At 34.2% G+C, this 27,748-nt stretch overlaps 1 protein-coding gene across 2 annotated transcripts; it reads left to right on the plus strand.

Annotated features, from left to right (window-relative positions):
* On the plus strand, window positions 1-27,741 carry LOC141713139 (DExH-box ATP-dependent RNA helicase DExH14). 2 transcript variants are annotated; one of them, XM_074516426.1, is made up of 49 exons: window positions 1-193; window positions 1,255-1,316; window positions 1,410-1,578; window positions 1,724-2,171; window positions 2,265-2,330; window positions 2,709-2,813; window positions 2,928-3,221; window positions 3,523-3,639; window positions 3,766-3,825; window positions 4,822-4,893; window positions 4,978-5,094; window positions 5,179-5,340; window positions 6,016-6,081; window positions 6,198-6,350; window positions 6,444-6,527; window positions 7,470-7,544; window positions 7,643-7,774; window positions 7,847-7,912; window positions 9,510-9,575; window positions 9,680-9,802; window positions 10,111-10,260; window positions 11,975-12,187; window positions 12,629-12,784; window positions 12,874-13,098; window positions 13,197-13,298; window positions 13,395-13,475; window positions 13,582-13,662; window positions 15,745-15,948; window positions 16,058-16,174; window positions 16,264-16,386; window positions 17,603-17,692; window positions 17,766-17,891; window positions 18,027-18,089; window positions 19,487-19,575; window positions 20,197-20,287; window positions 20,740-20,889; window positions 20,962-21,153; window positions 21,256-21,321; window positions 22,594-22,749; window positions 22,838-22,981; window positions 23,269-23,336; window positions 23,426-23,591; window positions 23,698-23,760; window positions 24,362-24,457; window positions 24,563-24,730; window positions 25,521-25,691; window positions 26,322-26,471; window positions 26,543-26,674; window positions 27,412-27,741. In XM_074516426.1, the coding sequence occupies exons 1-49, from the start codon at window positions 81-83 to the stop codon at window positions 27,511-27,513; spliced, it is 6,285 nt and encodes a 2,094-aa protein (XP_074372527.1). In that variant the 5' UTR covers window positions 1-80; the 3' UTR covers window positions 27,514-27,741. The 2 variants fall into 2 exon arrangements, with proteins under 2 accessions (XP_074372527.1, XP_074372528.1); XM_074516427.1 differs by having other exon boundaries at window positions 23,426-23,492.
* Window positions 27,742-27,748: the final 7 nt, after the last annotated feature.

Below are 27,748 nucleotides of genomic sequence, written 5' to 3' on the forward strand. Positions count from 1 at the left end.
CGTTCATATATTTTTTTTCTAAAAACTTGCTCATCGCAACTAAAAACCCAAGCGAAATTTGTAAAATTAAGGCAAAAGAGATGTTGCTTCAACTTCCTCGCTTTACAAACTCACTCAGAGATCCATTTGATGCTGATGAAGCTTATCTCCAACGCAAATTGTATCTCCAAAACTTGTTCAATCAACGCACCAGGTTTTTATGTTTTACTTCAATTCGTGTTTATTATCGATTTTATTGCACTTCTTTATATCTCATGATATGATGGTGTGTAGTGTGTAGCTTCGCCTTCAATTTGTTTTCTCAGTTGATTGTATTACTCTTCTATATGTGTCAATGTGTTGTGTGTTAATTAATATACTAGACAATTATGTAATGTGTGATAGTATGTATATTTCACTTTCGGTTCTTTACATAATGCCCGTTTTTACCTATACATGATGATGATTTGTAGTATGTCTAGTATGTAACCGGGTTGCTATGTTTTTCAGTGAATTAATTACGAACAATAAGAAAATTAACTCAACAAAGGACAACTGAATTGAATTACTGGAAAATAAGTGCAGTTACAGGAAGGAAATGAAAGGAAATAACGAAAAGCAAAATACAAGCATTCTCAAGTCTGCCTTATCTCTCTACAGGACATCCCTTATATGTTCCCTTCCATGACACCTGTCAGCTATTGATAGGATAAGAGCTAATACCGTTATGGCACTGGATCCTAGGTTGATAACGTTATACAATATTAGTCTACTCAAACGGTGTCGTATTGGTAATTACTAAACGAAAGCACAGTAACTACTAAACGACACCATCTGTTACACTTATTTAATTATAGCTAAAAGACTGATTTAGCAGCCTTGTTACATAGTAGTATATATATATATATTGTATGATGATGTGTAGTGTAGTTAATATATTCTTGGACTTCAATTCGTTATTTATTCGATTTTATTGCTCTAATATATGTAATGTAGTGTGTGTGTGCGCGTATGTGATAATCTGTAGGGTGTAAAATAATGATAATTTTTTATTTACTCTACATCTTCAATCATTTTTTAAATCGATTTATTGCTCCTATATGTGTGTGTGTGGCGTGTGTGTATACTCGTCATCTTAAATTCATTTATCTATTTGATATTATTGTTCTTATTGATGTTTGTGTTTATATGTGTGAATATGTAGTCTGTATATCTATGATTTTATGGAATGTGTATCCATTTATTTGAACTGAACGACTTTTTTCGTTGATATAGTTCTGCAAGTTCTTTAAAAGAATCGGAACTTGCCAAGAAGATTGTATATAAATGGGATGAAGGTATGTATGGGTGTTGTGACTTGTGATTAAGTATGTATGAGTTTTGTTGCGTGCAAGCATATGTATATGATATGTTGATGAATTGCGTTGCAGCTTCTACCGAGGTAAGACAAGCGTACAAACAGTTTATTGGTGCTGTGGTTGAGTTGACCGGAGGGGAGGTTGTTGAGGAAGAGTTTAGAGAGGTTGCGTTGACTCTGTACCAAATTTTTTGTCACCATGTCGAAGAGGAAGAAAAATATAGACGTATTAGGAAATATAGGTAATGAATTGCTTTTTTGATACTAAGTGTGTGTAGCATATTAAGCATATTTTTTGACAAATGTCAATATTTCCAATTTAGAGTAAGATAAAGTGGTAACTTCTCTGGCGCGATTGTGAATGTATTTTATTGACTTGAGATGCAGGGTAGAATTGGATAAGCTACTTGGCCGTGTTGTTTCAGATGCAAGTCTGCGTAACGTTTCTTTATTAGCGCAAAAGCTTTTATCATTGCAACCTAATCATCAAGAAGCAGCTTCCTATCCAGAGAGTCAAATAAATGGAACTGGCGATGATATGGAATTTGGCGCTGATCTTGTTTTCCGACCCCCGGCTCGGTTCTTGGTTGATGTTTCTCTCGAGGATGAAGATTTGATAGAGGTTAGCACCGCACATTCTTCAATTCCGCATGGATGGTATGGGAATGACAACAATACAAATTACCATCCTGAAAGTGTTAAAGGAAACTTTGACTTGAATTGGTTAAGAGATGCTTGTGATGTGATAGTCAAGGGAAGTAGTTCACAGCTACCTCGAGATGAGTTGGCTATGGCTATTTGCAGGGTTCTTGATTCAGAGAAGGCTGGGGATGAGGTATTGGTGTGATGCATAATGATTGATTTTTAAATTAATATCTGTTGATTATCAACTTGTGGTTAACAGATGTGAAGTTTATAACTTGTGCAGATAGCTGGTGATTTGTTAGATCTCGTTGGTGATAGTGCATTTGAAACAGTGCAAGACCTTATAACGGTAATGATTTACATGTTTTGTACATATATACATGCATATATGTGTTTGTGTAAATGTAGACATCGGTCCTGTTTCAGAAATGTTCAGTGTTCCGAATTGATGTAGAACTCGTCTCTATGATATTCTTAAGAATCATGTCAGCTTATTTAGATAGATTATTACTCATTATATATGTTGGCAATTGGACTTAGTAATTCCAATTTGTAGATTACATTGGTGAATTATATTTCTGGAATCGCGAGAAAAAACTACCGTAAGCTAGATGAAAGATATAAAATACTTAGTAATTCATTCAAAACTCTTATAATTTACATTTTTCTATGTAATGTAGTTAATTTGTTGGATGAAATTACTTTTGACTGAATCTTCCCACTACAGCATAGGAAGGAACTTGTTGACGCTGTTCATCATGGGATGTTTGTGTTGAGGTCTGACCAAAAGGTCCCAGGTTCACAATTACGCATGCCTAGCTATGGTACTCAGGTATTTAAAGATGTTTCCTGATGAAAAATTTAAACCTATAATCTAGTTGAGAACTTTAGATTAATTGCAAAATTGAATTTGACTTCTAATTCTGTGAGTTGCTTCACTTTGTAGGTTACAGTGCAGACAGAATCTGAGAGGCAAATTGATAAACTTCGGCGCAAGGAGGGGAAGAAGCAGAGACGTGGGACTGATCAAGGGAATGACGATGAATTATCTTCCATGAGTTTTAGTTCCTTAATTCAAGCGAGTGAGAAAAGAAGTATTTTTGATGATCTGATTGGGACTGGTGGAGAGTCCAATGCTACTGCCCTGCCTCAAGGCACGGTGAAAAGGCATCATAAGGGATACGAAGAAGTTACAATTCCTCCAACACAAACAGCACCAATGAAGCCTGGGGAAAAACTGGTACCTTCTTTCTATCATTCATGTAGCTCATTAATATCATTTATGTCATTTAATCCGTGTTACCTGGACTTGGGGACGAGGAAGTTTTAATCTGCTAACAATATCTTGCATTAAATTTGTAGCTACTTGCATTAACTACTCAGGTATAAATAATGTTTAGTATGGTATTGATCTTCTGCATAAAGCAAAGTAGCAAAGTAGCTACTTAACACACATGTCCAGCTGCATTTGTATATAAAGTTAATGCTGATTGGTAGCTCATTATTCTTATACTGCATATTTTGTTGCTGCCCTTTGGCAGATTGAGATAAAGGAGCTAGATGACTTTGCTCAAGCTGCTTTCCAGGGTTACAAGTCTCTGAACCGCATTCAGAGCAGAATCTTCCAAACAACATATTATACTAACGAAAATATTCTTGTGAGTCTGTATTTTATATTTAGTGCTGTTAAGCTTTCCAATGAGCATGGGGGAAAGTAGTTTCGTCAAATATTTAATAAAAAATCACAGCTCATATATATTAGATGGCATTTACTTTACTTTCAGGTCTGCGCTCCAACAGGAGCTGGAAAAACAAATATAGCTATGGTTGCTGTTCTACATGAGGTGTGTACACTAATTACCCTAGTCTATTCATTCGTATTATGCATTTGAACAGGGGCTGGGATATCATGGGCCAGGATAGGGAAATGCCCACCCTCTTTTGCTGTTATATATAAAAAAAATTGGATATACAAATAATTTTTCCTGCCCTCATAAACACAATTAGACAAATTAGGGATTATTTATTTTTCAGTTCATCTCTTGTAATCTTGTTTACGAGCTTTAATTAATGGCGAGAAGTATCTGACCACTTTGTATAAAGTGTGTATTGAAAATTCTTAAAATTTCGTTGAATTATTGTTTTTCTATGCTAAAAACTATTACATATATCATGTAGTATTAATTTTATACCCCTTGTAAGAATCTCTTTTCCAACACCAAACATATTTCTGCAGTTGGGATGCATCTATGCTTTTCTGGGTCCAGCACTGCAGTTATATATTTTTAATTAGATGAAATAAATTCCACTTTGTAGTCTTCTAAATGGATGTTTTTATGTTAAGGCTGTACAGTGCTGTTTAAGCGTCTAGGAAACAAGTTACACACTTGAGGGATAAGGTGTTCCCCTGGCCCTGGTCAAATACTTATCAGTTGCTAAGTTTACCGTAGGGGGGACTAGGCGAAAATGGAAGGGGCCTAGTTCATTGACATATACTATTTTAGTTTGGACACCAAAAGTATGCTTATGTATCTGTATTGTGATAAATTCTTGCTCAAGTTTGGGCTGGCAATGCTAGATATGAGGCACTGTTTATGTGCTTTTGTACGTAGTTGCCTATATAAATGATAAGACACTCTCCTAGGCGCCTGTAATGTGATAAAAAACTTCTCAGTATCTACCTCAGTTTATTTTACCCAGTCAATAAACATTTCCTATTTCGATTAAATAGAACTTCTCTATTAAGTGTATGCATTTTAGTTAAACTTGTTCGAGTTTGGAGTTAGAATACTTGTTACTTCATTGTTAATTTAATTTGTCAAATGACATTTGTTTCACAGATTGGACAGCACTTCAAGGATGGGTTCTTGCATAAAGATGAATTTAAGATCGTTTATGTTGCTCCAATGAAGGTACAACTTGGTTTTAAGTTTTAACGTTTTTGTTTTCAAATTCAGTATATCTCGTAGATGTCTAATATGTTTGATTTTGTACAGGCACTAGCTGCAGAAGTTACTAGAACATTTAGTCATCGATTAGCTCCTTTAAACATGGTCGTGAAAGAACTCACCGGGGATATGCAACTTTCAAAGAATGAACTTGAAGAAACCCAGGTTACTTGCACAAGAATAAATTTATCATTTGTAGCAGAGCATTGAATCAAACTAGATTCATTAGCTTCTTTCTATGCTGAACAGATGATAGTTACAACGCCTGAGAAATGGGATGTCATTACGCGCAAAAGCAGTGACATGTCTCTCTCAATGTTGGTCAAACTGTTAATCATTGATGAAGTACATCTTCTAAATGATGATAGAGGCCCTGTAATAGAAGCATTGGTGGCTCGAACTCTTCGTCAGGTAAACTTGTTAAAAAATGAAGACATCATTTTATTCTGTTTCAAATATATATGGTGGGCAACAAGCAGCATTATCGCCTGAACCGATTATCGCCTGAACCGTCATTAGTGATATATGCAGTCGTGGTGAATGTCTATAGCACCTCTTGATAAATATCTTTTACATGATACGGTCCATATGTATGCAATTCTAATGTAATCAATACTGGTTTTTACTAGAAAATTGACTCTATTAGTTCAGTTTTTTTTAATAATTCTGAACATAATTTTCTCTCTATCTGAATCACGGAAATCCCTTTCTTTGGAATGCTTTATTGCTTTTATTGAAAAGCGAAACATTCAGATATGACATGAAGTTTCCCCCGTAATTAACACTTAAATTCATGAAATCGTACTGTTGCTCAATAACACTAGCCTGACTTTCTTGTTTGTGATGGGGGAGAGGTAGAATGGTCTTCTTGTAACAATTGGCACCTATTCCACAGAAGTCGACTTTTTGGAAATTTACACAAGTATAAATGGATGTTGATATATATATGGGACATATAGTACTTTATGATCTGCAGAAACATGTGAAAAATCAATTATCTATGTTGGGGAATGAAGAGGCTGCAGAAATTCAAGTTTGTTTTTCCTTATACAGTGTGTGATCCTTAAGATCTGTTGTTTATGTCAGGTAGAATCTACCCAGAGTATGATAAGGATTGTAGGACTATCGGCTACACTACCCAACTATCTGGAGGTTGGTATTGACAACTGGTTCATCTACCTTTTTTGTCTGTACATGTCAGACATTCATGAAAATTGTTTGTATATTGTTTACATTTGTATTGATTCTCAATGACTCCTTGTCTTTAGGTTGCACAATTTTTGAGAGTAAATCCTGAAGCCGGACTCTTTTTCTTTGACTCCAGCTATCGCCCAGTGCCTCTCGCGCAACAGTATATTGGAATCAGCGAACCAAATTTTCGTGCACGTATTGAGCTGCAGAATGAAATTTGCTACAATAAGGTTATTTTTTACTGTGTGAACTCTTACCCTGCCGTGTAACCGGTTCTGCAGCTGTCATAAAAAATTAACTTGGTTATTTTTTTTAAAATCCAGGTAGTGGATTCATTGAAAAACGGGTATCAGGCAATGGTTTTTGTTCATTCACGGAAAGACACAGGGAAAACAGCTGAAAAACTGGTAAAAATACCAATTTCTATCTATAAACATACAGAATATAATTGACTGCATTTTTTTAATTGACAAAATCAGGTATAGTCTTTTACATATAATATCATTATAAAAGCTAAATAAAATGAAACGTTTGAGCATCAGAAAGGTGAAATTGAATCCAGTAGGGCACATATTTTGAATCGCGAAACTCTTGCATGCAGTTTTCCCCGAGTCTATACACAGCTAAAAACTCAACACAACCTTTACACACCTGAAATTTAAATGAACAGTGAAATAATCTGAAAACAATTAATTAATTAGAGGCAGACTTGAGTAGATGGACATGGCGGAACTTAAAAACCAACCGATATGATAGTGTCTTATTCTTAAAATAAAGATAATACCCTCTAATAGATCTGCTAGACTTGAGTACATGGACATGGTGATCTGCTTTCCGCTTAAGCTGCGCTTAAAGAGCGCTTTTAATAACACTGCTGCTACTATATGAAAACTGAGCAAAACTTGCCTGGTGAAAGTGTATCTTTCACACCCTGCGCCTGGCTGTGGGGATTGTAAGCCTTTCTTGTGTCTGGACTCTGTTGGGTGGGACCTGTTGTCTTCTTGAGTTGCCTCTGGTTGATGGTGATTTTATTCGAGGCCTGAAGATGTACAAAAAGAACAGTGTAATGTATATTATGTGTATGTATAATAACTACGTAGAAGAGGACGGTTCTGATATGCTGAAGTTGTTCATTTTTGTGTTCCAAGGTACCGTGTCTTGTGTAGCTTGGTTTTATGATAAATTCTCTTCTACATATTTTATCGCCAAAGTTTTTTCTTTCATTTTGCTGCATTCTTAGATGTGTTTGTTGTGCATGCACGTGACTGCTGTTTCTAGCTAAAATAATTGTTATGTTACTAACATGATTAGTGTTTGACATGTTGCTTTTGAATACTGATGTTTGTCAGGTTGAACTTGCAAAGATTAACGAGGGCCTGGAGCTATTTAGGAATGAAGACCACCCACAATATCAATTAATTAAGGCAAGGAAATTGTTCTTTAAATTTTATAGATGACATCTACACACAATTTCTTGTGGATCAGGCTATCAGTGTCTCATGCCTAAGACATGCAATTTCAGAAGGATGTTTTGAAGTCAAGAAATAGGGAACTTGTACAGCTCTTTGACAATGGAGTTGGTATACATCATGCTGGCATGTTACGTTCTGATAGAGGACTAACTGAAAAGCTTTTTTCTGAGGGACTTCTAAAGGTATGCCATTCTACAAACATTTTGGCATGCTAAAACTCTAGTAGCACCTAAAAATCTAACATTATATTTCAGGTTCTTGTTTGCACAGCAACTTTAGCATGGGGTGTAAACTTACCTGCACACACTGTCGTAATAAAGGTTGGTGAAACTTTCTAAAAATGAAGCTTGTTTCTTCAACCTGCATGCATATATTTTAATTTTTGTATTAGCTTATAGGGAATGATAGAACAATTACACTAGTTAAAAGTACAAGGAAAGAACATGATGTGGCAAAAATCCTTTTTAACCCTGACTTTATGGGTAGAACAATTTATTCTTCTGGTCTGCAAGTACTTTTCTGTTTCATTAGTTTTGTCTATTATGGTTTAAAGTGGGGGAATTCGTAGCTATTAGTTTTAATATTTTGCGAGTACTCGTCAAAAAAAGTTGTATTCATAGGTCAATAGTGATTAATTTATTTGTTGGAGCGCGTGTTAGTGAAAAATAGACTTAAGAAGAATAGGTAATTGGTACTGAAGTGGTAGAACATAAATGAAAGGGTGGGAGAAGATGGGTAAAAAGAGTTGGAATAAGGGTTTATAATTCTTTGAATTCCCTCCCTTAATAATCGCCGCCTTTGAATTCTGGCATGTATGTTAAGGTGCAAAAAAATTAGTTAGACTTAAGATAAAATTTAAAAATATAATGTCTATAACTATTATTTATTTATTTATATCTCAACTTACTTGCCAAAAGCAAAGCGACAATTATTTAGGAATGGATCGAGTATAATACGTTGATTAAATATATAAATATAATTAAGTAATATATTATTACTAAGTTGATATGAATAAAATGATATTTATACTGTTAAAATTATAGTCTTTTAATCTAGTAATATATACTTATGCTATATTTAGGATGACATAATAAAAACTAGATTATGTAACGCCAGATCATATTTCAGACTGCTGATTGTAAGATTTATGTTTTTTTAATGTAAATTATTATATTATAAATTACAATCTATGCAATGTTGGAAACAAGTAACTTGCATGTTCTTTAATATATATTTGTTTTAAAAATGAACGTTTATAGTGTTTTCAAAATTCTTTATCTTATTATTATTTTTAAAAAGTGGGAAAAAGTTAATGTGTTTTTTCATCAACTATATAGTCTATCTTATTATTACTATGATTTTGGAGGGAACACAAATAGAAAAAAATGCAATTATTCTAATCAACTTTCTTTTATGTTTTGTAACTGGGACAGGAAATGAGGTTTCACACCCATTGTAATTTTCTGTTGCGATTAAAATGTATGTGGTTATGTTGTTTACAGAAATAAGTCTATAAGTACATCTGATTATGCGACATAATATCAAAACTGGTACAACACCGTACAACTAGTTCTGAGTTGACTTCATACATGAAGACACGGGATTATTGATCTTTGAGTTTGATGTAATTTATTTTAGTAGAAAAAGAGGGGTCTGTGAGATTTCAAATCCCCAATTTTTGTCCTGTCACCCTATATATTTATATTTTATGGTAAAGAAAGGGAACGCCTGCTGCATAAAGAATATGTACACATTCTTTTATATCTTTTTGTGTATAAATTTTTACGTTTGGACGTGTGTACATTTGGATTGTGGTTCTACCTTGATTGAAATAGACGGTGAGTGTGATAATACCTTCTCATTTGTTCATGTTATTTGCCCTATATGTTAGTTATATCAGTTATGTTCTCTGCATAGGGCACTCAATTGTATGATCCTAAGGCTGGCGGGTGGCGAGATCTGGGCATGCTTGATGTCATGCAGGTAGGATAAGACATTTTTTTAATGGTGATTGTAAATTGTATGTTCTACCTGCTGAATATTTTGCATCTAGTTTTTTTTTTTGAATTTCCTGCTATATATCTCAGATTTTTGGACGTGCTGGAAGACCCCAATTTGACAAAAGTGGGGAAGGCATCATTATCACATCTCATGACAAACTAGCCTACTATCTACGATTGTTAACAAGCCAACTTCCGATAGAGAGTCAGGTACAAGGTGTCTTGATAGTAGATACCTTTTGTGATTGCAGTCCACACTTCCTATATGCTTTCTAAGTTGTTTTTTTGAATACATGTTAGTTCATAAAAAACTATTGACTCATAATAGTAACCATCCACGTGCCCTTGATTTTGTGTCCTTTCTGGCATAAAATTGCGCTTTTTGATAATCTGTTCTATGTTATACACATTCGAGCTATTTGATATACTGGACTTGTCTTATTTATGAAGTTATTATCATTATAGTTATTAGTTAACATTTTTATTGATGGTTTATACAACTTTTTACTTCGATGCAGTTTATTAGCTCTTTAAAGGACAATTTAAATGCAGAGGTAGCATTGGGTACAGTGACAAATGTCAAGGAAGCTTGTGCTTGGCTTGGTTATACCTATCTCTTTATACGGATGAAAATGAATCCTCTAGCATATGGAATTGGCTGGGACGAGGTACTTTCTTGGTTAAAAAATTAAGTTTGTTCGTGTAAATGGATTACGAGTGACATTGAATATTTTTGAGGAACTGGTGTTCGTACTGACAAGTAAAAGCTGTGTGCCTAATAGTCATAAGGTTTCGACCTCCTTATTTGGATTCTTCTTATCAATTATACAAACTTCCCAAGTCCCCAGAACTGTTTCTACACTATGCAGGATGCTTTTATTATGTTATATACACTGTTCGTAGTATTGATACTTTTTTGATCCGCAACTGATCTAATTTATCATCCCCATTCGGGAGTTTAGCTATTTAATTGGTGTCGTAGGTATAAGAGTCTGATGGGAGCAAAAATACCTTACATTTTGAGGTTCTATATGTTTATCTTTATCCTGGGATGCTCTCCATCTCAGTAGTGTGAATCTAGTATATTACATGAACTTAAGACTTATTAGGAGATAATTCTACGGGTTCCCCTACCTATCGGGTTATTGCTAATTGCTTTTCGTGATGCCGCAACATGGCAAAGTAGCTAGGTTTATTCAGGTAGCAATCCTCCTAGATGTGAAACTTGCAGACCTCACTGGTTGTGATATTGATCTTAATCCTGTGAACCGGGGCCTGGGCTGGAATGCTAGTTCGTCTGACATTTCTATACATAGACTTAGATCCCTTTTCTCATGTCTATTAATGTAGATTGCAATTTTTTTTGCTTGTATGTGTTAATACACTATATAGTGTCCGAATGTGCCAGAGTTGTATGTATATGTGATGTAGTTGAACCATTCATTAATCAATTTCATTCATGAGTATGGGTTGCGATGCAGACATTTTTCCGTGTTTAATTTAAATTAGTAGTTCCAAGAGGTAGCGTGCTTCATGATGAAAGTTTAGGTCCCTGTATCTATAAACTTTATGGTCAGTTGTAATGATTTAATAATATTTTTAAGTTGAATATCTGTAGATATAGCACATAAACTGCACTGTGAGTCTGTGGACCATGATTGTCGACAAATGATTTTTGTCCTTGGATATATTTCTTTAAATGCTCAAAAGGACCAGGTGGTGTGCTCTTATTTTGTTTTGCCACCTCTTGCACGTTGTATTTATGTTTTCATATGGAATGATTGTGACCAAAGTAATCCACATTAAAATTTGTTTCTTGGACGGTGTAACTGTTACACCGTAACATAGTGTTATTGGTGGTGTTATATATCTTAACACTGTAGTACTATACTGTAACATAGTGTTATATATAGATTTTTTGTTTGTGCTATTCCTACTTGATAGATAATTTCTCTGTTTGATTGTCATTTCTTCCATAAGTAGTACTATACTTTTTAGGGGAAAGAGTTTCTACAGTTCACTATGTAGAACTTAGCTACAGGTTCACCTTAAATATATTTTTTTGATCGTTTTCTGATAATCCAACCGTGCGAATGTTAGTATTTTAGCAATATGATATTGTGTACAAAAGTATTTTGTTAATATTAATATTAGTTCACCCTATGTGAATTTCTATGTTGCAAGTCATTTTATTGAATGCATATTTGTTCATTTACTTATTTTGAATAATCTTCGCATCCGCGAGGTTAGATGTTAAAACTATTCAAAAAATAATGAATTTATGGACTTCGAAGCCGCAATGGAAATTTTTTATAGTGAACTCTAGAAACTCCAAACCCTATATTTGAATCCACTTCTAAATGCACTATTCTGTTTTGACAGGTTATTGCAGATCCTTCTTTGAGTTTAAAGCAAAGATCCCTTGTTACTGATGCTGCGCGTTCACTTGATAAAGCTAAAATGATGCGGTTTGATGAGAAGAGTGGAAATTTTTACTGCACAGAGCTGGGTCGCATTGCTAGTCACTTTTATATCCAGTATTCTAGTGTTGAAACTTATAATGAAATGTTGAGGCGCCACATGAATGACAGTGAGGTAATTTCATCTTATGTTATTGCTAGTATTTCCCATTCAAAAACATGGTGGTCAATTTCCTACTTGCTTAGAGAAAGTTGCAATTATTTTTTAATTATTTCCTCTCTTTCACATCTATGGGCATTTACAAGCTTCTTAAGATAGTGGAACGTGACATTTTTTAAAATTATTTTATTTTATTTATTTATTTGTTTCCTTTATGCTAAGTTTTTTATTATTTATTTTTACAAGTGCAAGTTGTAAAATGTGAAGATTTCAGGCAAATTACAGTAGCAACTTCACTAATTGGTTAATAATAATTGATGACCATCATCACATGATGACCTTTTTGCGTTCCACTCTGTTGATACCTGTTATGATTATAATAAAAGAACATAACATAAGAATACTTGTTTAAGATTTTTATAAAAATTTCAGTTGGTGATCCTACATCTGTTGTAGGTGATTGACATGGTGGCCCATTCTTCTGAATTTGAGAATATTGTTGTTCGAGATGAGGAGCAAAACGAATTAGAGAAATTGGTTCAAACATCATGCCCCTTAGAAGTGAAAGGAGGTCCTTCAAATAAACATGGAAAAGTTTCTATTCTCATACAGGTAATTGTTTTTGTCATGCTGATCTGTTATGGTTACTATTTTGCTACATTGGACTTTTGGCATTTACATTTAAGTTGTGTATCTTGCAGTTGTATATATCTCGGGGTTCAATTGATTCCTTTTCTCTAATATCTGATGCTGCCTATATAAGTGCAAGCCTGGGCCGTATCATGAGGGCTTTATTTGAGATATGTTTGCGCAGAGGGTGGTGCGAAATGACTTCTTTCATGTTGGAATATTGTAAGGCCGTGGATCGTCAAATTTGGCCCCATCAACATCCCCTTAGGCAGTTTGACAAGGATATTTCATTGGATGTTCGTATAGTTTATTTTTGTTGTTAATCTTGATGCACCGAATATTTAAGTCAATGTGTAGTATATGTATATATATTTACTGTTGCTGTTTGACTCAGATACTGAGGAAGCTTGAAGAACGAGGAGCCGACTTGGATCGCCTCCAGGAAATGCAGGACAAAGATATTGGTGTTTTGATACGTTATGGACCTGGGGGAAGGGTATTGCCTTATTTGATTATTTAATATAGTTATGAAGATTGTTATTTCAACTACTTATCAGATATCATATTTTTCCTCCCTTTTTAAAATATGAAGTTGGTGAAACAATACTTGAGCAATTTTCCTTCAGTTCAGTTGTCTGCTACTGTAAGTCCAATTACCAGAACTGTTCTGAAGGTAACACAACTGCAAACATTTACTTTGACTTTTAGTGTCACTTTGTCTTGAAAAATTTGAATATTCGAGAAATATCTTAATGTTGATTTTATATCTAATTATGCAGGTGGACTTGCTCATTACACCAAATTTTGTCTGGAAAGATCGTTTCCATGGTTCTTCGGAAAGGTGGTGGATACTTGTAGAGGTACATTCATCTTTCTTGTTAGGAATAATTGTGACAAATCTATTAAAATTGATTTATCGTTTTCAGTGGTTAATTGTCCATCTCAATTTGTGGAATCTATGTTAACTCAAGAAACTGGAATTTGCATATTGACTGATCACCACCTATTACTCTGCTCACCCCAACTACGTGTATATGGATGGTCGAAGTTTAATTACGACCACCTTTTCCGCAATACTTCCAGCTTGTTTTTTAAGAGTCCAAGAGTATATCATTGTCCTCAATCTATCGACATTGACATATCATTGTCAGTGACTCAGTGGTTAGATGATTATGTATCTTTTCTTATGTTGATTTGCGGAACGCTATTTTAACTATGGAATGGAATATGCCTGTTGATGAATCCTGCAGACATGTTACCACCCATTAACCCGCTCATCTCCACTGTGTATACTTGGATGGTGCAAGTACAGCCACCTCATTAACAGCACATCTAGCTTGTTAATCTGTATATTATAAATTAGTGGATAGGCCATTCCTCAGCCCCGGTATCCATATTTCGGTTTGAATAATATTTTCAACTATAATTTGACCAAATGAATTGTCCATTTTTAGGTTTTGTATCCAATTAAGATTTGTAAAAGATCCATGTATTATTTTGGCATATCTTTAATTATAGAAAATTGCATCGCAATTTTTTAAATAATATCAATATAATTTATGTTATTTATAGTTAGATGATTAATACAATTTTGAATTAATATTTGAGTTTTGGTAAATGGAAATGATCCCATAACATATAATGTGCCCGTTTGGGAAATCTTAAAATAAGTAATTTATGACTTAAAACGAATAAGTGGCTTATAAGTGATAAGTAAATAAATACTTATAAGTTATGTAAGTGTTTGGATAATTTTTTTATAAGTCAGTATTTTTTTTTACTTAAATGAACTAAAATAAATAATTTTTTATATAATTATCTTAATTCGTGAATTATATATTAGATTAACATTTACAAACATATATTTTAAAATAAAAATTAATAAAAAATCAAAAATCAAAATAAGTTGAGAAAAAATACGTCACTGCTCACATTTAACTTATCAGCTTATAAATTATAAATTCGACTTATAAGTTGGGTCGACAAACACTCGTCAATAAGCTGCTATGAGCTTAGAAGTCATAAGCTGACTTATAAGCTGCAGACAAATATAAATACAACAAAGTATCTAATTAATCTAATTTTAAATAAATCTATCATAATATATAAATACAACGATCTTATTCAATCTTAAATCTTAAATCTTAAATCATTTATTTTAATTATTGTTAAATTATTTTTATAATACCCGTATGCGTAGCACAGGCACTCTAGTACTAAGAATATATCATTTTCCCCTATTTATTTTTTATCACTGTTTAAACTTTGATCACTATGGTTAAATTTTTTGGACTCTTATAAAAGCATTATTGGTTGATATTGGGAGGTTATGCTTATTATAGCTTTGAATCATCTCTGGGCTCCTACCTTCTAAACAAAAAGCAGATAGAAATGAATGTTTGCCTTGTTCAACTGAACCAGAAGAATATGAATTAAAGTATGACCAAGAAGAATATGAATTAAAGTATCTCCAAGACTGCCTAATGTTTCACATGTGAGTGTGGTGCATAGTCCTCAAACTAATAACACTTGTATCCTGTATCAAGTTTTCTCACATCTTACATATAAGATTTATTCAGTATACGGTTTTTATGAAGGTCATTAACCTTGTGGTATATAAGGGAACTAGGATTGTTTTTTTTTACATAATGGCTTTTATCTAAATGACATGTTTGGATTTCCAAAAGAATTCTGATTTGGTTCCCATTGCATGGCATTTAAATATATATTTAAGTTTAAGAATTTAAAGGATAATTCAATTCATTAGAAATCCATCACATGGAATGAATTCAAAGTTTCCGGACAATCTTGGAGAATTTTTATTTGCAAATTTATATTCTAGTATAACTTCTGCTGCTTCAAAAACTATAGCTTACTCAGTGAAGGAGATGCAGATTAGAATTTTATATATATCGTGATGTATGACAAATCATCTTTTATAGGATTCGGAAAATGATCACATCTACCATTCAGAACTATTTACACTGACCAAGCGGATGGCTAGAACTGAAGCACAGAAGCTGACATTTACGGTCCCAATTTTCGAACCACATCCTCCTCAATATTACATTCGTGCTGTTTCAGATTCCTGGTTGCAAGCTGAGGCTTTGTACACTATATCTTTCCACAATCTAGCACTTCCAGAGGTCAGATTAATCTTTTTATTAAATGTACTGTTAGTAAAATAAACGTTGTACTTCTTTGCATGGGTTTGCAAGTTACTGTCTTGTATTCAAACGAGGTCTTGCATCTCAGGGTCATACCTCACACACCGAACTTTTAGACCTGAAACCTCTTCCAGTGACTGCACTTGGAAATAATGCTTATGAGGCATTGTATTCTTTTTCACACTTCAATCCAATTCAAACCCAGGTAATGTCTACTTGACTTGTACTTGCATATTTTCTGTGTTGTTGTAAGTAGAGTTGGCTTCATAATATTAAACCATACATCATTGACAGGCTTTTCATGTGCTATATCACACGGAAAACAATGTTCTTTTAGGAGCCCCAACTGGAAGTGGAAAGACAATATCTGCTGAGCTTGCTATGCTTCATCTATTCAACACCCAGCCTGATATGAAGGTAAAATGTGTTTCTGTTCCGTGATGTCATGTCCTTTCACTCTTTCTTAGCTTTTGTAAGTTGTTTATAGGTACCATTGCATTGTTTCCTCGAATAAAGCTTTTCTGCTCTTGTCCTTATTCCTTCGGTTTCATAGTGCATTAAAATTTATTTTTGGCCCTTGAATTGAGATAATGACAATTAATAGCTGTAACTTGGAATTTGTACCTATAAACTTTACTGTAACATACTATTTTCTTTATGAATCTTTTGGGTTTGGCCACAATACCTCGTGAAAAGAAACTTCAAGAGTCTTGCTATCTAAGAACATGTTACTGGTTTAAGTGATTGTGCTGCACTAGGTTACTCCAACTCTTATGTTACAGCTACCTTGCTTTTGGTAAGCATGTGACACCCGCACTCGGATACAATAATTATTTAATGTCAGATACTTTGAGTAAAATTTGGATACCTTGATCAACTAAAAAATTAAATGAACTTAGGATGCGCAAAATAAGAGACAGATAAATGTAAAAGGGAGGAGAAAAGAAGAGAATTAAGAGAAGACTCTGTTATATTCAGATTTTTTTAATTATGATAATTTATATGAAATTTTCACCAACTTCTGCTGTAATATGTTATGTCGCTTATATATTGGTAATACAAGGTCAGCAAAACTTGTCGGCTGTTTTTAAAGGTTCTCTGCATATAATGGAAATCTGGAAAACAAAAAAAAACTTTAACTATTCTTCAAACCCACTTTTTGGGAACAGCTTTCACTGTTAGTTATACTCCCTCTTCCCACAATAAATTTCACACCTTTTTTTCAATTTTGTTTAACGCAGTTTAAGGTGTAAAGAAAAGATTTTTGTAATTTTTTTCATGTTTTTTGTTTATATACAAATAGGAGGAAAATAGGAAGTTCAAATTTTCAGAAAAAACTGAACACATGAATCTTATTATTTACAATTATCTTTTAATACACTTTAAATTGCGTGGAGAAAGTATATACAAATTAGGACATTTATTATGGGTTTGTATTAATTAAACAGGATGTAGTCAAGTCTTGCAACATATATTTTGGAAAAAAGTCTCTAATTGTATGTGCACAGTTTTATTACAATGCAGCACAGAAGGACGTGCAAAGTTTTATTACAATGCAGCAATGAAGGTCACTAGTTGAACATGCTATGCCTCTTTTTTAGTTTCAGGTTAATGTTCATCCTCTTTTATGCAGGTTATATACATAGCACCACTAAAGGCTATCGTTCGAGAAAGAATGACCGATTGGAAGAAGCGCCTCGTTTCTCAACTCGGCAAAAAGATGGTACAACTGCATTCTTCTAAATATTGATAGATATACTTATAAAGTGCCAGCTCTCACAAGTTTTATCTTTTAGGTTGAAATGACCGGGGATTACACACCTGATATGAAGGCTCTTATGTCAGCAGATATTATAATATCAACTCCTGAGAAGTGGGATGGTATTAGTCGTAACTGGCATAGTAGAGGATATGTCACAAAGGTGCATATTTGTATAAATGCTAATCCTAAATTTAGAATGTGTGTGTGTGTTTTTTGCATAGTCAAGTTTTTAATATGATCTTATGATTAATTAACCTTTAATTTTCAAATTCTGTTCACCATCTGTCTTTGATAGGTAGGACTTGTGATTTTGGATGAAATTCATTTGTTGGGAGCTGATCGTGGACCTATACTTGAGGTAATACCTATAATTGTGATAAGTATCTGCATTTTCAGTGCAAAAAGATGGCGGATACACGTGCATGCGTGGTCTACAGAAAAAGCGAATAGATTTTAACATCAGCCAAAAGAATTAATGTTTTTTTATGAGCCGAAAAGTACTTGCAAAGCCTAATTGAAAATATATTCCAAAGAAGTGACAAAATTGACAATGAACTATGAAAATGTCATGAAGTTGAATGCTGAAGGGTTAACCAGAAAATATAGGTCCTCAACTGGTAGGTTTTCTCTTTTATAAACCACTTTCTGCTCCTTTTGGAGCATCCGGTAAATGCCTTACAGCATTTGTCATTGATTCTCCTTGATTCCTTCGATACCCACTTTGACCTTATTCTTAATAGGTTTTTAATTGCCGGTAGCCAGCAGAAGTAGCTGTCAAGCTGATGACTGTTGTGCTAGTTTTTATCTAGATGTCCTGCTAGGGGTAATATGTTTAAATAAGAAGATTCATGACTCTTATCCACATTTTGTTTTTAAGAGGCTTTAAATATCAAATTTTCCCTACTTAATCATTGACAAAATATTCAACTTAAGATCAAGATATCATAATTAGCTTATTGTTCAAGATCAGTAGGAAATACAGAATATTTATAACAAATAACTTAATCAGTTAATCTGCATAGTCCATAACATAAGAAACACAATAACCCCTAGTGGCATGTATTGTGGTGTACTGATTGTGTGTAAAATGGGCACTGGTTATGATTTGGACATATTGTCCATATGCATCTCCGTGCAGTTTCATAATTATAAGAGGCTTCCTGTCACGCCTTCACCAGATCAAAAAACCTTGCATCCGGTAAATGCCTTGCAGCATTTGTCATTGGTTCTCCCTGCTTTCTCCACTCCTCATTTTGACCATTCTTGATAGTTTTCAATGCCTGACGGCCTGCAGAACTAGCTGTCAAGCTCATGACGTCTGTGTTAGATTTTATCTAGATGTCATGCTAGGGGAAATGTTTTAAACTAAGAATATTTATCACTCTTATCAACGTTTTGTTTTCTAGAAAATTTATTCGACTTAACATCAAGTAATCATGATTAGCGTATTGTTTAAAATTAGTACTGAAATACTAAAAAATTAATTAATCTTCATAGTCCAGTTAATAATAAGATACACACTAACCCCAGCTGCATGTATGCTGGTGTAATGATTGTGTGCAAAAGGAACACTAGTTATGATTCGGACGGATAGTCCATAAGCATGCCCGTGAATCATCGTATAATAGAGTTCTTCTGTCCTGCACTCCTGCCTAAGCTAGATCAAGATTTAATAATATGTGGATCTATCACCTTGCTGAATCTTTTCTTTAGTTTTTAACTCTCGTTGTCTTTTTTTTCCACATTTATTCACAGGTTATTGTTTCTAGGATGAGATACATATCTTCACAAACAGAACGATCAGTTCGTTTTGTAGGCCTTTCAACAGCATTAGCAAATGCACAGTATGTTTTCTGCTTTTCTTGTATATACTTAGCTTTCAGAGCCCTCATGTTTTCTGATGCCTGCTTATTTCGCTACTATATGCTAGTAATGCTACTAGTTCATACTCCCTCAGTTCCATAATAGAAGTCACTTATGAGAGAATTTTTTTTCCCAAAATACGTTTCTATTTTCAATTTTCAAAGCAAAAATGTGGACATTTTTCCTAAATTAACCTTTTTGAAAATTGTATAAGAATTAATGAGGTGTGAGTATGAGTCTAGAGTAGTTTATTATTTCTATAAAACAGATGCATTTATGATAGGTATAAAGTGGAAAAACATCAAATTAATGGTTTCTTAACATGCATAATTTTTCCAAAAGGGGCTGGTATTGTGAGACGGAGGGAGTAGTTCATAATATCTAATAATCCAATTTGTTGGTATATTAATTTCTGTGAAAGTGTTCCACACGTTGAGTGTAAGCACTTGGGTCAGCAATTAATTTCCCGATATTTCATATATTGTTGTTGATGTTCTAGTTTAGCTATCTAATTTTGTTGGTATTGTTGTTTAAAGATGTACAGTACATGAACGCTATTTTTTTGGTACTTAATTTTGTGTATGTGTGTTTTTATTTCTCAGCGATTTGTCCGACTGGCTTGGTGTGGGGGAAAATGGCTTATTTAATTTTAAGCCCAGCGTGAGGCCTGTGCCTCTTGAAGTTCATATCCAGGCAAGTGAAATAGGTTTTTGCAGTTAATTCATCTTTTCACCTTTGCTGTAGGCCTGCCTAACGATTTGCTTGTGGGATTCTGGCCATTAAAAGTTTGTGTTATGCCAGTTGGCTTTTGTGTCTGCATGCTTTTTCATTTGTGAAATTCTGGAATGCATCGAGCACTCTGTATTCTTAAAGAAATTTGTCCCCTTGTACAGTTGTACCTATCTTTTAAAAATTATAATGCTAATTTTGAGAGGCTATCAGTACAAGCTTGTCAGTTGAACGAATTTGAATAGGTCACTTGTTTAGAATTGAGTTTGCATGGTTTGTCGTTATAATATTTCTGGTGATTGCTGAGGTCGATATAGGCTTGAACTAATATTAGTACATCAATACTGAGCACATGTCTGTATCATATATATCACTTGTATTATCTGTTTGCTAAATAGATTTTTGTTTTTTAACAGGGATATCCTGGAAAGTTTTACTGTCCAAGGATGAATAGCATGAATAAACCTACATATGCAGCTATTAGTACTCATTCACCAACAAAACCGGTTCTAATCTTTGTGTCATCTCGCCGTCAAACAAGGCTTACTGCGCTCGATCTCATTCAGGTGTGTTTTCTAATTATAGGATGTAAATAATATTACAGTTTAGTGATTAATTATGGCTGTTTGTCATTACAGTTTGCAGCTTCAGATGAGCACCCACGGCAGTTCCTGAGCATGGCAGAAGAAGCGTTACAAATGATTCTTTCTCAGGTTGCTGATCAGAACTTAAGGCATACATTACAATTTGGCATTGGGTTGCATCATGCCGGGCTAAATGACAAAGACAGATCTCTGGTTGAAGAACTTTTTGTCAATAATAAGATTCAGGTAACTGGATTATAGTTGACATGTTTTATGCACAGAATAACACAATTTTATATTAAGTAGATTATTTTTTTAGTTTAAAATTTTAAATCTGTGTCACATCAGGTACTGGTTTGCACCAGCACATTGGCTTGGGGAGTAAATCTTCCTGCACATTTGGTCATAATTAAGGTGAGCCTGACCTAAGTGTGGTTCTATCTGTTTAACTACATGCTTTCGGATACTGTTCTTCCCAGGAATGTCATAGTCATAAGCTTAAGCACTTCTTTGAAATATTTTAAAGTACTACTTCCCTCCCAGTATGCTTTTTATCTTATCCTTCTTGAGATGCCCCAACATAAATATCGTGTGACTACTTGGTAAAACCGTAAAACTTATTCTGTAAATGCTCTGTGAGATTTTTTTTCCGATTGTTTTCAGGTATTTTTTGGGTATTCTGGTCCCATCATATGATACCATTTAATCAATTGTGTTTTTAAAAATTGTATTAGTGTCTTTTGTATGGATATCATAAATGCACCTCTCCCACTCGTTTATCTAGAGAGGGAGAGGGAGTGATTCATTTATATGGCGTTGTCAACGTCTTTTCGTTAGAAAAATGTCAAGCATCTTGGTCTCTGTGTTCTACTGATCTGTTTTACTGCTTCTTAGATTTGTATTATTCTAGCTCATCCATATGGACCATATATAATTTGGCGTGTCCCATTTGATAGGATAAGATAAGGCACTGCCTTAATCTCTAAGAAGCAAGGATACGGGTGCGGGGATGCGGGTGCGTAGTGCGGGGATACATGGATTCGGTAAATAAAATAATATGAGGATTCGGGTGCGGGGGGGGGGGGTACAGCACATATATTTATTATAAATATATATTTGATGTTATAAATGATGAGATCTATTAACAAAACTAATAGTTTTATGCAAATTGTATCAAATACATGATATAAGCATCTATAAAACAAGAATTTAAACTAAAATTACTTATATATGTAGTATAAATATTTAAAAAATATGTATTTTAGTTGAGAATTTTTAAGAATATTGAACATCGGAGTGTTCCCGAGAATCCGAGTATCCGATACGGGGGTGCGTGAGGATCGGAGTGTCACCAATGATGTTGACTTGGTCTTCTAAGCATATTAATCTAGGTCAAACTGCCCTTTTATTGTTGGCCAAATTCATAAAATTATTCATCGAAGAAGTTCCATTTTAAACAATTATTTTCACGTACAGTGCACAAGCTCTGGTGCATTTAAGTTTGGTACTGCACTGGCGCTTGTGTCGAGTTCTCTATGCTCTTCGTGCTATTGTTCATGATGTGTACAGTTGTAGAATCCTTGGCGGATATTGCATATTACTACTTGCTGCAAATGCAAAGTTTTAACTCACTACTTCCGGCCTTGATGTACCAATAATGTTTTACCATCGTCTTTTCTAATACAGGGCACAGAGTTTTATGATGCAAAAACCAAGCGATATGTTGATTTTCCTATCACAGATATATTGCAGATGATGGGTCGAGCAGGTCGCCCACAGTATGATCAGCATGGGAAAGCCGTCATTCTTGTTCATGAACCCAAAAAGAGCTTCTACAAGAAGGTAATGCATAAGTTAATGTACTTGAATATACATGCAAGTAATTTCCCAGTTTTATACTCTGTTATAGATAATATTTTGGTTTATGCAGTTCCTCTATGAGCCATTTCCAGTTGAGAGTAGTCTGAGAGAGCAGCTGCATGATCACATGAATGCAGAAATAGTTTCCGGGACAATATCCCATAAAGAAGATGCCGTGCACTATCTCACTTGGACTTACCTATTCCGTAGATTGGTACTGTTTTCTTGATCTCAATACAATTATTGTCTAGAGATTAGAGCATAATATGTCCGTTTTAATAAATTAAATAGGGAGAAGTAGCTCATAAGTCATATCTGATCATAGTATATTGCTACAAATATATGTCCTGGTTTGTATTAAAAAAGCTGCTATATGGATTCTTTGTGCACAAATATAAAGTTGTCATTTGACAATAAGTGGACTTTTCTTTTGTTGTACCCTGCATGGCTGTGCTGAATTGCTCTTACTCTTTTCTGAAATTGTTCATATCTATGTTACAGACGGTCAATCCTGCTTATTATGGCTTAGAGGGCACTGAACATGGAAGTTTGAGTTCGTACTTGTCAAGGTAAAACCCTATATTCCTTGTATTATGTAGTAGGACTGAAGTTTGTTATAATGTCCACTTCAATGTTTCTTGTTTTATCTTCTATACAGCCTAGTGCAAAACACATTTGAGGATTTGGAAGACGCCGGTTGCATCAAAATCACTGAAGATAGTGTGGTAACTACTATGCTAGGTTCCATGGCATCTCAATACTACCTTAAATATATGACAGTGTCAATGTTTGGTTCAAACATAGGTCCAGATACATCTTTAGAAGTACGTATAAAACTTTCTGCACACAATTTCCTTTTACCCTTCTCTTATATGTATTTACATATGCTTCATGCTCGCGAGGTGTGTTAAAATTGTTGTTTTGTCATAGGTTTTTCTTCTCATACTATCTGGTGCCTCGGAATACGATGAGCTTCCTGTGAGACATAATGAGGTATATCTGTACGTTGGTGTCCTGAAATGTAATATTTTTCTGCTACAAAAAGCTTATATATGTGTGTGTGTGTGTGTCATATCTCCAGTGCCACACTCATGCAAAATCAAATTTGTTCTTCGCTACCTGTGGTTTTGCAAGTAGTTCAGATTATTTGTTCGTTTATCTTTAGATTTTGTGTTGCTGTATATAGATTTTAGCATACCTGGACATAATTTAAAACAATTTAGAAGTTACAAGGCTCTATAAGGCTTTCTGAGTTACTAAGACTATAGTCAAATACTCTAGTGATTCCTTTACTTGATTTCGGTTGACTTTCTTTTCCAGCTGTACTAAGATATAATGATTTAAGCCGCTTAGGTCAAAAGACTATATTAGGTCAAAAGACTATCTCACAGCAAACGCTTTGTTGGTTTAAAATAGGAGAATATTTTATAATTGCATCATAGATTCGAATATTTATGTATTTATGTTCATGTGCTACATTAATCTTGCATAAATTGTAATGGTTTCTGTATGTTAAAAATGATATTGCAGTATTTTTTGTCTGTTTGATCTGAACATGTTTAATCTGTCTCACATTACTATCTCTTTGTCTTAGGAAAATTTTAATGAAGCATTGTCAGAGAAAGTTCCTTACGAGGTGGATCAGAATTCTTTGGATGACCCACATGTTAAAGCCAATTTACTTTTCCAGGTATCATAAATGAGTGCATTTTGGACTGACTTTAATTTAATTTCAATTTTTTTTTTAACTCACCTTTAATCTTTGTGTTATTTATTACCATGAATATGTGGTCAGGCACACTTTTCTCAATTGGAACTGCCGATTAGTGACTACATTACAGACTTAAAGTCTGTGTTGGATCAAAGTATACGTATCATTCGAGCCATGATAGATATTTGTGCCAATAGTGGATGGCTTTCAAGTACAATTACCTGTATGCGTCTTATGCAAATGGTCATGCAGGTATTCCTAATTGTCATTGCATACCAATCTTTGATGAATGTGGTGTATGCTTCTTATGCAAATGGTCATGCAGGTGTTTCTAATTGTAATTGCATACCAACCTTTGATGAATGTGGTGTATAGATAATGCTGGATATGGAAAGACTGAGTTTTCTGGTTATCATTTTGCATGTACTGATAGTTGTGACTTGTGATTTTGAGTTAATTTTATTTCTATAAGGAACTTGGAAATGGTCAATTGCAGGAAGTCAAATAATCACAAGTGTGTAGATAATGCTGGATATGGAAAGACTACGAGTTTTCTGGTTTTCATTTTGCATGTACTGATAGTTGAGATTTTAAGTATTTTTTTTCTTTAAGGAACCTGGAAATGGTCAATGGCAGGAAGTCATATAATCACACGTCCCTGCCTCCACTAGGCTCTTTAAGATATATATGGTTATTAACTGGAACATTTGAATTAAAATGTTATGTAATGCACATACATGTACTGTATGTGTAGATCTTCTCTTTCTTCATTGTTTTGGCGTGGCATGAACATCTCTTATGACTTCTTTCTCTTCAACATCTCTTTTGATTCTTTTTCTTCCATGTCTTTTTTTTTCAATTCCTCTATCATTAGCCTATCATGCATATGTTGTTCCAATCATGATTTGAAACCGCCTTCCTGCGACAGTGCTCTGCGTTTCGACTACCTTTGAATTTGTACATCTGATATTTTATGAACGTGGATTTAACTCTTTCTTTACATTCTTTAATGATCATTTGTTACCTTGTCCTTGCGTACCAGGGTTTATGGTTTAACAGAGATTCTCATTTGTGGATGTTGCCGCATATGACTGACGATCTTCTCAATTTGCTACTCAAAAATAGCATCTCCACTGTGCAGCAACTACTGGTTCTTTCCAAGAACAATCTGCAATCTCTTGTTGGAAGTTTAACTGCATCAAGGTTATATCAGGTGGGAATAAATATTTACATTTTGGGTATCTAGCATGTACATGTAGTTGCTGACATCCGACTCTTTTGCATGTGATTGCATAAATTTTCACTTTCAGTTGTGGGGCCAAGCACGACAGTTGTAGTATGTTCATAGTGATAATATGAATTTTTCAATTTATATTGATATATTGCAAGGCAAATAATTGTAGTCCAAATGTTTTTGGTAAAGGTCAATCACGGAAATTTAAATACTCACATGCACATGACACTCTGAGCTTGAATCCTTAACCTCTTATTACCAATATTGCAACAAATTAGTTATTAGTGTCAAATATAAAAGGGGAAATGGGTGTGTAGTGGAGGCAACAAATTTAGTATAAAATTTATAAGGGGTGAAATGGCCAGGATCAAACTTCTGACACTGGGAGTAGATATCTACAAACTTCAATTAGTGAAGCTTCTGGCGTCTGGTACTTTTTGCCTTGATTGGGAACAACATTTTAATTTTGAGCATTTAGCAAAGCATGTCCAAGAGATCATTAAATTGTTTATCTTTGCATCTTCCTGGGTAAGAGACAGACGGTGATGCCCTTCACTTTTTGGTTTCAACCGATTCAGTATTATTTATGCGTTCTTTACATGTATACAGGATCTACAGAATTTCCCCAGTGTTCAAGTTAAGCTAAAGAGTCCAAGAAGAGAGCCTAACAGTGTAAGCTTACCTAGTCTGAACGTTAGACTGGAAAGAACAAACCTCCGCAACAAATCATCTCGAGCATTTACCCCTCGATTTCCAAAGGTAAAGATGATTCTCTTTGGTAAGTCATTTGTTTGCAATTATGGTTATGCTCATTATGTTGTTTTGCTTAGGTCAAAGAAGAAGCATGGTGGCTGATTCTTGGAAATACCTCAACCTCTGAATTATATGCTGTGAAACACGTTTCATTTTCTGACTGGTTGGTCACTCACATGAAGTTGCCATCAACTACATATACTCTCAAGGTCAGTACATATCTTTAAAGAAACAATGATGTATACACTTAATTGCCCCAGTTTTAATTTTTCTTAACATGTATTCCCGTTTTGTGCATGGATTGTCCTTTTTTTCACTTCGTCTCTCCTGTTTCTATATAGTTATAAGTTCACACATTCATAATAAAAGGGTAATAAGGCTAGTTTTTTGGCCATTTTATGTTTATAAATAATTAAACAGCAGTACAAACTTCTCGCCAAATTTCCAAACAAATTGATTGTAAAGATCATTCTTTTGGTTTAATTCATCTTGCTTAACGTATTCTTTGAATATATTTTAGTAAGAAAACGTCTTACATGTATTTGTAAAAGTAATGTTATGTTACTAATTAATTACAATCCAAGTCCTTTATACAGAGAATTCGTGAACTTCTTACATTTATTTGTAATCCAAGTCCTTTATACAGAGAATTCGTGACTCGTCTTCAACTGGTTAAGTATGAAGGGCAGTTAGCAAGTCATGTTAGTCATTTCATTAAGTGGTACCTATAGTGCTTAAATATCTTCTATTTTTTTGCTAAGTAAACTCATGCACACTCAGAGGTCAAACCCTTGACCTCCAGAGGAGGCAAGAGCTCAATTAATGCACCGACCTTTTGTTGACTATAGTGCTTAAATATCATGTCATTGTGATTAAAGTGTGTTTTCTCAGTTTATTCAAGTTTCTTCACAGTTTACTGATTTAATACTTTTTTTTTTCATTTTAGGGAATGAAACTGATCCTGGTATCAGATTGCTATCTTGGGTTTGAACAAGAGTACTCAGTTGAAGATATAATTGAGTCTCAACAACTTGAACCAGGAAACTGATTTAAAATTTGGTGAATCTTGTCTTGGTTTAGGACCTCCCTTCCTCTCTGCTACAAGACGCCACTATATACTGGCTTTCGTCTCGGGCAATTACTGTGATCCAACTTTTGAGTACATACGGGTTACTTTTGTTGTACATACTAACGTTACATAATGTTTTTTCTCCTGACCAGGGAAGTGTAAATTACATATACTTAAATTAATGATTGAAAGTAATATATTTATCCACTGCTGC

The sequence above is a fragment of the Apium graveolens genome, chromosome 3 (assembly GCF_009905375.1).
Source record: "Apium graveolens cultivar Ventura chromosome 3, ASM990537v1, whole genome shotgun sequence".
NCBI lineage: Eukaryota > Viridiplantae > Streptophyta > Magnoliopsida > Apiales > Apiaceae > Apium > Apium graveolens.